Genomic DNA, 11,927 nt, shown 5'->3' with positions numbered 1-11,927 from the left:
AAGACTTCTTTGCATGTACTGAATGTGGAAAATTCTCTTTGTGCAAAAGTGATCTCATTACCCATCAGAGAATTCACACAGGAGAGAAGCCATATGAATGCAGTGAATGTGGGAAAACCTTCACCACAAAGTCAGGGCTCAGTGTTCACCAAAGAAAACATACAGGAGAGAGGCCCTATGGATGCAGTGAGTGTGGGAAAGCTTTTGCCCACTTGTCAATCCTTGATAAACATAAGAGAATTCACAGGTAGTCACTTTGGGGAAGCCTGTTGCCGGTTGTAGACCCTCAAGATAATAGTATGCAGAGAAGAATCACAATGCAAAGAATGTGGTATTATCTTTAGTGATCAATTACCTCATATTTTATATTGATGAAAAAATTTACAAAACTACTCGGATACAATCAGCCTTGGTGAAAATATTTTAGGACATTCTATGTCTAAAAAGTATATACTGAGATAAAGCCTATGAGTGTGAAAGACTAGGAAAGCCTTCAGTGGAAATAAACCCTATCATATGTGATCATCATAGATCATGAATGAATGAATATTTCTAATTGGTAGAAGTATAATTGTGGGAAAGCCTTTGCCCAGAAGTAATTCCTCAACAGATGTCAGTTATCACTAGAAAAATACTTTCCTGTGGCAATGAATATGGCAGGGTTTGCAGTAATAAATATTGCTTCATCATTTGCCAGGAAATCCGTGCAGAAACACATTCTATATGGTGGACTTTAACAAAATATCAGACAACTTAATGAAGGAAAGAAGCCTTGGGGAAATGATGAATGAGAGCATTCTGTTACAAGTCTTAACTTAAGGGATACTACACCTCACAAGCAACTGAAGGATACCTTCAGCCATATTTCTAGTTGCCTTGTCATTGATCTTATAAATTTTACATAGTGGCAGTTACTCTCATCATGGATTGAATTTTCAGTATTTAACTTTTGTATTTCTTTGGTTCCAAGTTTGTGTTATTTCAGAAGATTTGAAGTACTTCAAAATGAAAAATGTACTCGTTTTGTAAGTATAACAACAGATTTGGATGTGTTTACCAAGTTTGTAAGTACCATCAGGGGGTTTATAAAATTAATATAAATGTGATGTTTTTATAACTTTTAATTTTGAAGTAAGTTTAGAATCACAAAAACAAATATTCCAGAGATTTCCTAAATGCCCTTCAGCCCACTACTCCCAAAGGTAAAATCTTTTAATAACCACACAGTAAACTGTGTGGTTATATAAGGTCAAATAGAGGAAAGTGAAATTGTTACAGTGCTTTTAACTACAGGGTTTATTTCGATTGCACCAGTTTTAACATGTAGTAGTTTTTGTTTGGTTTTTATATATTGCCTTAAGAAACTTTATCACATATGTAGGTTCCTGTAACCAACACCCCAGTAAAAATTCAGAATGCTTTGTCAACACAGACTCCCTCATGCTATGTCCTCATAGTCACATCCTTTCCCCGACACTAATCCTTGGCATCACAGATCTTTTTGTATCCATAATTTTGTCATTATAGAATATTAGAAAAATAGAATCGTTTAGGATGTATCCTTTTGAGGTTGACTGTTTGACCTTGTGAAATTGTAGAAAATAGACATATTGGTCTCTGTCCCTGGTTTCTGGCACAGAGCTTCTGAAACCCTTGTAAATTTCTACATGATAAGAGCGTGTGGAGCATCTCTTACTCTATTGATGTGATTCTGGGTGGGCTCCTGGATGGGAGTTGGTCACCAGAGAGACCCAGCCATGATTAGAAGCTTGGAATTTTCAGCCCACTCCCCATCTTCCAGAGAAGGGAGAGGGGCTAGAAATGGAGTTACTAATTAATCATGCCTATGTAAGGAAGCCTCCATGAAATCCCAATAGTAGGTATTTTGGAGAGCTTCTATATGGGTGAACACATTCAGGTAGGGGGGAGAGTAACACACCGTAGCACAGGGACAGAAGCTCCTGTGCTTGGGACCCTCCCACACCTCGCCCTATTTTTGTCTTCATTTGGCTGTTCATCTGTATCCTTTATCATATCCTTTAATAAACTGATAAACGCAAGTGTTTCCCTGAGTTCTGTGAGCCATTTAGCAAAACTAATTGAACCCAAAGAAGAGGTGGTGGGAATCTCCGGTTTGTAGCCAAGTCAGACAAGTTGTAGGTAACTTGGGCACCTGCTACGTGTGATTGGCATCTGAAGTGGGGTGGAAGCAGTCTTATGGGACTGAGCCCTTAACCTGTGGGATCTGACACTATCTCCGAGTAGACAGTGTTAGAACTGAGTCACACTTAAGGACCCAGTTGGTGTAGTGGAGAATTGCTTGGTGTGGTTAAATGCCCCACCCCCATTATTTGGTGACAGACATGTCAGAAGTGTTGCAAGTGTGGCAGTAGCATGAGTAAAAGAAATACAACTATGGATTTTTCCACTATAGACCTCAAGTAAATTCAACCTTAGATCCATCCAGAAGCTCTCTGCACATCCTTTCTGCCACAAGAATATCAGAGTTCATGCAACTGGCCGTACCCAAGGTATTCCTGACTAAGGGTTCAAGGGCACCATCAGTTTGCTGGTTTTGCCCAAACTGATGACTAAAATGCATCTCATACCACGTTGGCCTTGGATAGGTGCCGGCCTCTGAAAATATAATTTAGCTCTATGCCTGTGACAATCTCTTGCAAAGACAGGAAGGCAGTGGGGTGCCCATAAGACATTTCTGTGTCTTCCCACCCAGCAAAGTGATAGCAGCCGTTAAAGCTGCTCCCGTCCTAAATGCCAAAACCTCTGTGAGGTCATGGAGCCATGTGATGTCATAGGACCTGTGCACGGCCAGAACTCGGACTTCTGAAGCTAACCCAGAGCCCTCGCCAGACACACTCCTTCCAGGCACTTGGCTTCCCTAGCAACAGCTACAGAAGCACTGCAGGGAGAACACATCACAATCAGAAGTGGTTTTGGACCGGGTTCAGCCTTTGGCAGCTTCCAGAGGAGTCTTCAGAGGCTCAAGATCTGCTGAGCCTGATTCTGGGTGAGGATCCCCAGTGAGGGGCCTTTGGGGTCGGTGAAGAGGGAATGCGTGTCAATGACTGTGTTTGGGGTCTATTTGGGTTGAGTCACTGAGGAATCTGGGCGTTAGTGATGGAGCCTTAAATTAAGGCTTAATCTGAAGTGTTTAATGATTGAAGGTCCTGTTGGTCAGGGTTTAGGGTCTATATGTTAGGTCTGCAAGACTCGGTAATTGAAAACTGGATGGAAGGTGTGAAACCAATGAGCACTGCTTCTCCCCTAGGTTAGCGATTTAATATCCAGCTCATGATCTGGAGAAGCCTGGAATTGGGGGAGGAGTGTCAATGGGCAAGAGTGTCTGTGGTAAATTTCAGATTGAATTTGAAGTCAGTGTTGTTTAGGGAGTACAGAGTTTGTGTTTGAGAGCACAGGAGTCGGGAAGTTTTGAGACCCATAGTCCCAGGCTAGTGGGTGTTTAGAGGCTCAACCTTTGGATCCTTCCTCAAGGTTCCTATTAAAAATTTGTCTCCTACATACTCTTCTCATTGTCCCCACAAAAATCAGAATAATGCACTGTGGTCAAGTGGTGTGTATAGGAATAAAGACAGGATATTTGTTCATTTTACTGCAAAATTTACTCTTGGATATTTCCTTTCAGATTTCTTTGACACAAGTAAGAACAACCATTTTCCTAAATTCTACTCCTCAATGAGAGCCATTTCAGTGAAAAAAATTTTTTTTCAGACTACTGTTCTAAAACTTGGGATCATCTGTATAAACATACATTCAAGAATCTCCCTATCTTCTAGGCTGTATCTTTTGCATTGTGTCTGGCAAATAATAAAAGTTCACGTTATTTCATCTTATAACCAGTATTTCATATTTTCAGTTTTTTGAATTTCAGCAAGTCTGATAGTTGGGTACTTGTATCATATAGCTGTTTTAATTTGCATCTCCCTAATAACAAATGATGTAGACCATTTTTTCATATGCTTGTTTGCCATCTGTTATCTTTGATCAAGTGTCTGTTCAAAGTCTTTGCCCATTTTTAAAATTGGGGTTTCTTATTGTTGACTTTTTAAAAAATGAATTTATTTATTTATTTTAAATTTATTTTTGGCTGTGTTGGGTCTTCGTTGCTGCGCGCAGGCTTTCTCTAGTTGAAACGAGCAGGGGCTATTCTTCGTTGCGGTGTGTGGGCTTCTCATTGCAGTGGCTTTTCTTGTTGCGGAGCACGGGCTCTAGGCATGCGGGCTTCAGGAGTTGTGGCTCGTGGGCTCTAGAGCACAGGCTCGGTAGTTGTGTCGCATGGACTTAGTTGCTCCGCAGCATGTGGGATCTTCCCGGACCAGGGCTCGAATCCGTGTCCCTGCATTGGCAGGCGGATGCTTAACCACTGCACCACCAGGGAAGTCCCTTATTGTTGACTTTTAAGAATTCTTTCTATGTTCCAGGTATCAGTCCTTTACCAGTATAGGACTTATGGGATGAAAGTGTTGAGATTCTTTTGAGAGCCTTTTTTTTTTGTTGCCAATGGACCACTAAGTGTTCCAGCATTATTTGCTGAAAAGTCTATTTTTTTTTTTTAATTTATTTTTGGCTGAGTCAGGTCTTAGTTATGGCACGTGGGCTCTTCATTGTGGGGCACGGGCTTCAGAGCGTGTGGGCTCTGTAGTTTGTAGCACACAGGTACAAGGTATATGAAGGTACCATATGAAGGTATATGTGCACTCTTTGTAGTACTTTGTGACTTTTGTGTAAATCTAATATTTTCTCCAAATAAAAGTTTATTTAGAATAGGTATAATCAAGACTTCCTTGGTGGTCCAGTGGTAAAGAATCCACCTTCCAATGCAGGGGACATGTGTTCAATTCCTGGTAGGGGAAATAAGATCCCACATGCCACGGGGCAACTAAGCCCACGTGATCTATGTGTTTGTCCTTAGCTATAACCTAAGCCACAACTAGAGAGAGAAAACCCACATGCTACAACTAGAGAGAAGCCTGTGCGCCACAACAAAAGGTCCCGCGTGCCTCAACAAAGATCCCGCATGGCACAGCTAAGACCCGATGCAGCCCCCCCCCAAAAAAAAAATTAAAGAAAATAAATATTTAAAAAATAAAATAGGTATAATCTATGTCAATTATATCTCAATAAAGCTATAAAAAATAGGTTTGATCTAGGGACTTCCCTCGCAGTCCAGTGGTTAAGACTCTGTCCTTCCAATACAGGGGTTTTGGGTTTGCTCCCTGGTCCAGGAACTAGCGCCCCAGCCAATAAATTAAAAAAAAAAAAAAAAAGGTTTGATCTAGTTTCATCACTTAATCTCTTATTATAAACATTTCCATATTATAAAATGTTCTTGTATATATATAATTAATATTACGTGGCTGTAATAATATCACGGGTGTAATAATATGGCTGTAATAGTATCATAGTAGGATGGTAACTGGAGTCACATATAAAAGTTATACATTAAAGTGGGTATACTTGAAAAATGTAACTGATTCAGTTATGTTCAGTTTATATTATGATCCTCTCATTATCCAGATTCTTACATTATCACTCCAAGATTTGTTGTACTGTTTTTCTTGTATGTCCCAGATATCTCCATTTATTTTTAATCCAGGTAGCTTATAATTTTGCAATTGTAGTTGTTGTGTTTTTAAAAATATTCATACCCTATAAATTTTGTAGTATAGAACAGCAATTCATTTTAACAGCTTTATGGTCATAATTTACATATAACATTTACCAGTAGTAAGGGTATAATACAGTGACATTTAGCAAGTTTATAGAGTTGTGCCATCACCATGATCCAATATTTAGAAATTTTCATAACCCCAAAAAGTGAACTGGGTATAATGAGAATCTACCGTATAGCACAGGGAACTCTACTCAATGCTCTGTGGTGACCTAAATGAGAAGGAAATCCAAAAAACAGGGGATATATGTATACATATAGCTGATTCACCTTGCTGTACAGTGTAAACTAACACAATACTGTAAAGCAACTATACTCCAATAAAAATTAAAATAAGATAAAATAAAATTCTATATAAAAAGAAAAGTAACTGGATAGTTGATTTGTTGAGTTTTGAGAGCTCTTTATTCTGAATATAAGTCCTTTTATCACATGTTAAATGTGTCAATATTTTCTCCCAATCTCTGGCTCCACTCATTACTTTTCTTAAAGTTGTGCTTAAAAATACAAAAGTTTTTCATTTTAATTAAGTCCAATTTATTATTTTTTCTTTTATGTCTCAACCTTTATTGTCTTGCTACAGAACTCTTTGGCTAACTTAAACTTAGGTTCGTGGAGATTGTCTCCTAAGTTTCATACTTTTACCTCTTATATTTAGGTCTGTGATCTATTTCCAGTTAATTTTTGTGTATGCTTAGAGTTATGGGTCTTAAGTTATTTTTCTGCAAATAGGTATACAATTATCCCAGCCTCTTTTGTTGAGAAGATTTACCCCATGGAAGTATCTTAGTGTCTTGACCAAATAGCTATCGATGTTAACACTTTTGGACTCTCAATTGTGGTTGTGCCTTTTTCATTGGCTCCAGACCTTTACTGGCCTCGTTTTTAGTGGCCTTTCCCCGAGGCTCTAATCCCAGTCAAAACTTAGGCTTCATCCCAGCAGCTCTTTTCTTCGGGACCTGATGGCCTGTTCCACACTGTGCCGGTTTCTCGAAATCGTATTCTGTCCTAAAAGCCGCTTCCTGCAAGAAATGTTCCTCCAAAGCTTTCTGGGGATGTCCGATTACTGGATGTATTGCCGTTTCTCTTTCCGGGAATTCGTTCTCTGCTGCTATACCGACAGCGGAACTCTTGGTCCCTTTGGAAACCCGTCCCCCTACTTTTTTAATACAAGGTGTAAAATAAAGGCCGCGGCAATATTACTTTCCTGCCCAGTGCGTCGAACGCAGTTTAGGTAGCTCCGTATTTGCCTCGCAGACCTCGAGTCTCTGAAAATCTGCTAATTTTCTGAAGAGTCGAAGTGACAGGTAATGAAATAATTTCAGTGGCTTCCCACCTTCCAGACCATCCAGGGCTCCCGGCTCCAAACCCGCCCCTTGGCCTTCTGTACGTCAGGTGTCCCAACATGGCCGCCCCCGGGGGCCGCGGAGAGCTGGGCGCGGACATATTGCCTCTCTGGGAAATACCGGAATCCGCTCCTCCGCCTTTCTTGAAACGCCTCAGACCGTCTTCGGCCGCCGTAGGCGGGCGAAAAATCTGGGCGACGGCTCCAGAAGTAGAAGCGGTTCGCGGAAGGTTACGTTTAGACTCTCCTTGTGGGCTGGAGAAAATCGGATCAGTGTGTGCATTTGTCCCTTGAAGTTTTGTGTGTGTGTGTGTGTGTGTGTGTGTGTGTGTTTTCTCATGAGAGGTGTGTCTATGACAGCGTGGCGTGACTCCTACAGGGTGGAAATGGTGTAGTGTGGACTCACGGATTATTTGGAGGGTCTGGTGGGAAACGCCAAAGTGGAGGTATTTGGGAGGAACCAGCAGAGTCTGGCACGTCTCTCTGTGGTTGGGGTACTTTGGTGGGGAGTCGTTAAAACGGTTAAGAATCTGTAGAGATCAGCGACCGTGTCCTGACTGGCAAGGTATGGGGGTCTTTGCGGATCATTCTGTAAAGGATGCAGGTGGTATTTACGATGGTAACAGCTTCAGGTTTGGGAATTAATGTGGGGCTCAGTGATGTTGAGGCCAGGGTGGACGGTCATCATGTGGGGATGTCTGGTCCAGGTTTCGGATTAATAAAGAAGTGTGTAGTGTCTGTGGTACAAAGAGGCTTGTGAGGGCTGAAGCTTTGGACGCCTGGCTGGTGGTTTCGTTGAGGTTCCAGCCTCCACCGCTGGGAAGGAAGGTGGTGCAGCCCAGGACAGGAGTTCGAAACCTTCTGCTTTTTAGGCTTTTATCTAGGGGGATGAGTAACTGCAGACCGAGGGACTAATCCAGCCACACCCGTCTGTTACGTATCGTCTATGGCTGCTTTCGCAATGCGAAGGCAGAATTGAAACGTTGTGACAGATCTTAACCCTCAAAGTAGAAATATATAGTATCTGTCCCTTTGTAGAAAATGTTTGCCAACGCCTGCACTCACCACTTAAAATATAGCAGTGGACACTGTTGCTTTTTTGCCTGACAAACATTCCCTCCTTCTTCTTTGCTAATAGAATCTCTGTTTTTAGTTCTCCATCCTTCTGGTAGCGTGACCCATATGCCAGTACTGGTTGGTCTTAGTTAATCCTGGTGGTTTCAGTTCCCGTTGCTAGAGATCAATTAGTATGAAATGAGCTTAGGTATATAGTGCAGTTCCAGCCAGCAGTATATGTGAAAATCTGCTTGGGATTTATTGGGGGGAACGTTTTGTCTTTTCCATAAGTAATTCCTTGCGTCTCTTTTTCCACGTCGATGATGATGTTGTCTGAATATAACCTTAATTTTCTGTCCAGTTTCTACTGTTTATAATTCATTCTTATCTCAATGCATGGTCTCTATTCTCCAGTACAAAGGAGGAAAGTGAATGGGGTGGTAGTGGGCATCTGTGTCCTGTTGCCTACCCTAAAATTCACCTGCTGGATGGTCTGGAGTTAACATGTTTCCAGGATGGAAGGATCATAAAATTATGAGTTCATCCAGGATTTCAAATTTAACGAAATAAAAATATTCATTGTATTCTTTCAGGGCAAAAAAAAAATGTCTATTTTATCTGAGTTATGTCCCCTATGAATTCCTTATATTTTTATATTTGCACCAGGTTTCTTTCTATCTCACTAAAGATGGATATGTGTTGTTGGTCTTTTTAAAGAACAGGCTTTTTCAAAAAGTTTATTTTATTGAAGTATAATTGATTTACAGTGTTGTGGTAATTCCTGCTGTACAGCAAAGTGATTCAGTGATACATATATATATACATTCTTTTTCATATTCTTTTCCATTATGGTTTATCACAGGATATTGAATATAGTCCCCTGTGCTATACAGCAGCACCTTGTTATTTATTCATTCTATGTATAATAGTTTGCATTTGCTGATCCCAAACTCCCAATCCATCCCTCTCCTAGTCCCCCTCCTCTAGGGCAACCACAAATCTGTTCTCTGTGTAAAGAACAGGCTTTTTCAACTCTTCCATTTATATATTTTTTAATGCTTACTTATTTATTTTGGTTGCGCTGGGTCTTAGTTGCAGCAGGTGGGCTCCTTAGTTGTGGCTTGCAGGCTCCTTAGTTGTGGCACGTGGGCTCCTTAGTTGCAGCTCACCAGCTTCTTAGTTGCAGCTCGCTGGCTCCTTAGTTGTGGCATGCAAACTCTTAGTTGCAGCATGTATGTGGGATCTAGTTCCCTGAACAGGGATTGAACCTAGGCCCCCTGCATTGGGAGCACAGAATCTTAACCACTGTGCCACCAGGGAGGTCCTCACTTACTTGTTAATTTAAAAGGTCTACAAGTTAATCAGTATAAAATTAATTGGTATATATAAAACAGTCATTGCCCAGCTTGAGAAACAGAACACTGCCAGCACCCCAGTGGTGTTCTGTGAGCCCCTTCCCAATTATATTACATCTTCATACTCAAAGGTAATTACCATCCTGTTTGAGATACCAAGCAGTTTAAGTCTTTTCTTTATAGTTGTATCATGTAAAAAATTAATCATTCCTGATCATTATATTTTATTTAGTTGTACCTATTTTTAACTACATGTCAGTGTTACTATACAGCTTTTTTTAACTGTCAGTCTTCTTTTACTCAATATTTTAAAGAATTATTCATGCTTTTGCACAGAGGTTTTTTGGGGTTTTTGTTTTGTTTTGTTTTTTGTTTTTGTTTGGTTTTTTTTTCCCCTCTGTAACAAGGGTCAGGCAAACATATTGTATGAATATCTATACAGTAAACATTTTAGGAGTTGCAGGACACGGAAGGTCTCTCACATTGCTTTTTGGTTTTGTTTTACAGTCCTTTGAAAATGTAGAAAGTATTCTTAGCTTGCAAGCTGGGTAAAGGTTGTTTTTTAATAGCACTCCATAGTTTGAATATATGTCAGTTTTTTCTACTATTAATTAAGCTTGTAATGCTTGCAGTTTGGGTTGTTATGAATAATGTTGCTGTGAAAATTCTTTTACATATCTTCTGGTTCAAATGTGTCCTTATTTTAGTGGAGGATAGATATATAACTTAGATGTATACCTCAGAGTGAGATTTCTATGTCTTAGGATGTGTATAACTTCAGCCTAAGTGGATGATGCCAAAATGTTTTCCAAAGTGGCTGTCTAGTTCCTCCAGCGGAATATAATTTGCATTATGGTGTGCTTCAATTTTTTTTTTTTTTTTGAATGAGAACTCTTTTTTTTTTTTTAAGTATTTATTTATTTATTTATTTATTTTTGGCTGTGTTGGGTCTTCGTTTCTGTGCGAGGGCTTTCTCTAGTTGCGGCAAGCGGGGGCCACTCTTCATCGCGGTGCGCGGGCCTCTCACTATCGCGGCCTCTCTTGTTGCGGAGCACAGGCTCCAGACGCGCAGGCTCAGTAGTTGTGGCTCACGGGCCCAGTTGCTCCGCGGCACGTGGGATCTTCCCAGACCAGGGCTCGAACCCGTGTCCCCTGCATTGGCAGGCAGACTCTCAACCACTGCGCCACCAGGGAAGCCCGAGAACTCTTTTTTAAAAAAAAATATTTATTTACGTATATGGCTGCTCTTTTTTTAGTATTTATTTATTTATTTATTTATTTTTGGCTGTGTTGGGTCTTCGTTTCTGTGCGAGGGCTTTCTCTAGTTGCGGCAAGCGGGGGCCACTCTTCATCGCGGTGCGCGGGCCTCTCACTATCGCGGCCTCTCTTCTTGCGGAGCACCGGCTCCAGACGCGCAGGCTCAGTAATTGTGGCTCACAGGCCTAGTTGCTCCGCGGCATGTGGGATCTTCCCAGACCAGGGCTCGAACCCGTGTCCCCTGCATTGGCAGGCAGATTCTCAACCACTGCGCCACCAGGGAAGCCCCTAAAGTTTTTATTAATTTGCCTCTCCCACTGAAATTGACAGTTCTCCCCCCAAATGATTTTTGTGATATATTGTGAGATGGCGTTCAACGTTGTTCTCTGAATATCCCAACCCCCAGCATGAATATCTGATTGTCTCAGCACCATTTTTGAAAAGAGACATCCTTACCCTCTTCTCTGTATTGGTACTTTTGTTATCAAGTCTCTATATATGCATGAGTCTGTTTATAAGCATTTGATTTTGTTCCATTTATCTATCATTGTACTGATATTGTACTGTCATAACTAAAGTAACTTTAAGTTCTCATAATTGATAGATGGATATAGTTATCAGCTTAGGATTTTGACTGAGGTTTCATTGGATTTATATATATATTTGGGAAACATGACATCTTTATTTTTATTTTTTATTTTTTAAAAAGTTTTATTGGAGTACAGTTGATTTACAATGTTGTATTAGTTTCAGGGGTACAACAAAGTGATTCAGTTATACATATACATATATTCATCCTTTTTCAGATTCTTTTCCCATATAGGTTGTCACAGAATACTGAGTTGTGTTCCCTGTGCTATACAGTAGGTCCTTGTTGGTTATCTATTTTATATATAGTAGTGTGTGTATGTTAATCCCAAGCTCCTAATTTATCCCTCCCCTCTATGTTTCTCCTTTGGTAACCATAAATTTGTTTTCAAAATCTGTGAGTGTGTTTCTGTTTTGTAAATAAGTTCATTTGTATCATTTTTTAAAAATTTGATTCCACATATGAGTGATATAATATGGTATTTGTCTTTCTCTGTCTGTCTTACTTCACTTAGTATGATAACCTCTAAGTCCATCCATGTTGCTGCAAATGGCATTCTTTCTTTCTTTTTCATGGCTTAGTACTATTCCATTGTATCTATGTACCACATCTTTA

At 40.3% G+C, this 11,927-nt stretch overlaps 1 protein-coding gene across 6 annotated transcripts in view; it reads left to right on the top strand.

The window, feature by feature from the left end:
- The window catches only part of LOC118885100 (zinc finger protein 615-like), a 62,049-nt gene that overhangs the window by 36,445 nt on the left and 13,677 nt on the right, over positions 1-11,927 (top strand). The window contains exons 6-7 of one of the 6 annotated variants that reach the window (XM_036833462.1): positions 45-247; positions 7,497-7,501. The exons of 3 other annotated variants lie outside the window; for them this stretch is intronic. In XM_036833462.1, coding sequence (XP_036689357.1) covers positions 45-247; positions 7,497-7,501 — 208 coding nt within the window. Of the gene's footprint in view, positions 1-44; positions 248-7,315; positions 7,331-7,431; positions 7,502-11,927 lie in introns of those variants that run through there. 2 more of the 6 variants (XM_036833460.1, XM_036833459.1) reach the window with 2 other exon arrangements.

The sequence above is a fragment of the Balaenoptera musculus genome, chromosome 19 (genome assembly GCF_009873245.2).
Source record: "Balaenoptera musculus isolate JJ_BM4_2016_0621 chromosome 19, mBalMus1.pri.v3, whole genome shotgun sequence".
NCBI classification, from domain to species: domain Eukaryota; kingdom Metazoa; phylum Chordata; class Mammalia; order Artiodactyla; family Balaenopteridae; genus Balaenoptera; species Balaenoptera musculus.
Note: the sequence above shows the minus strand (reverse complement) of the source record. Positions and strands in the feature narration are given on the sequence as shown.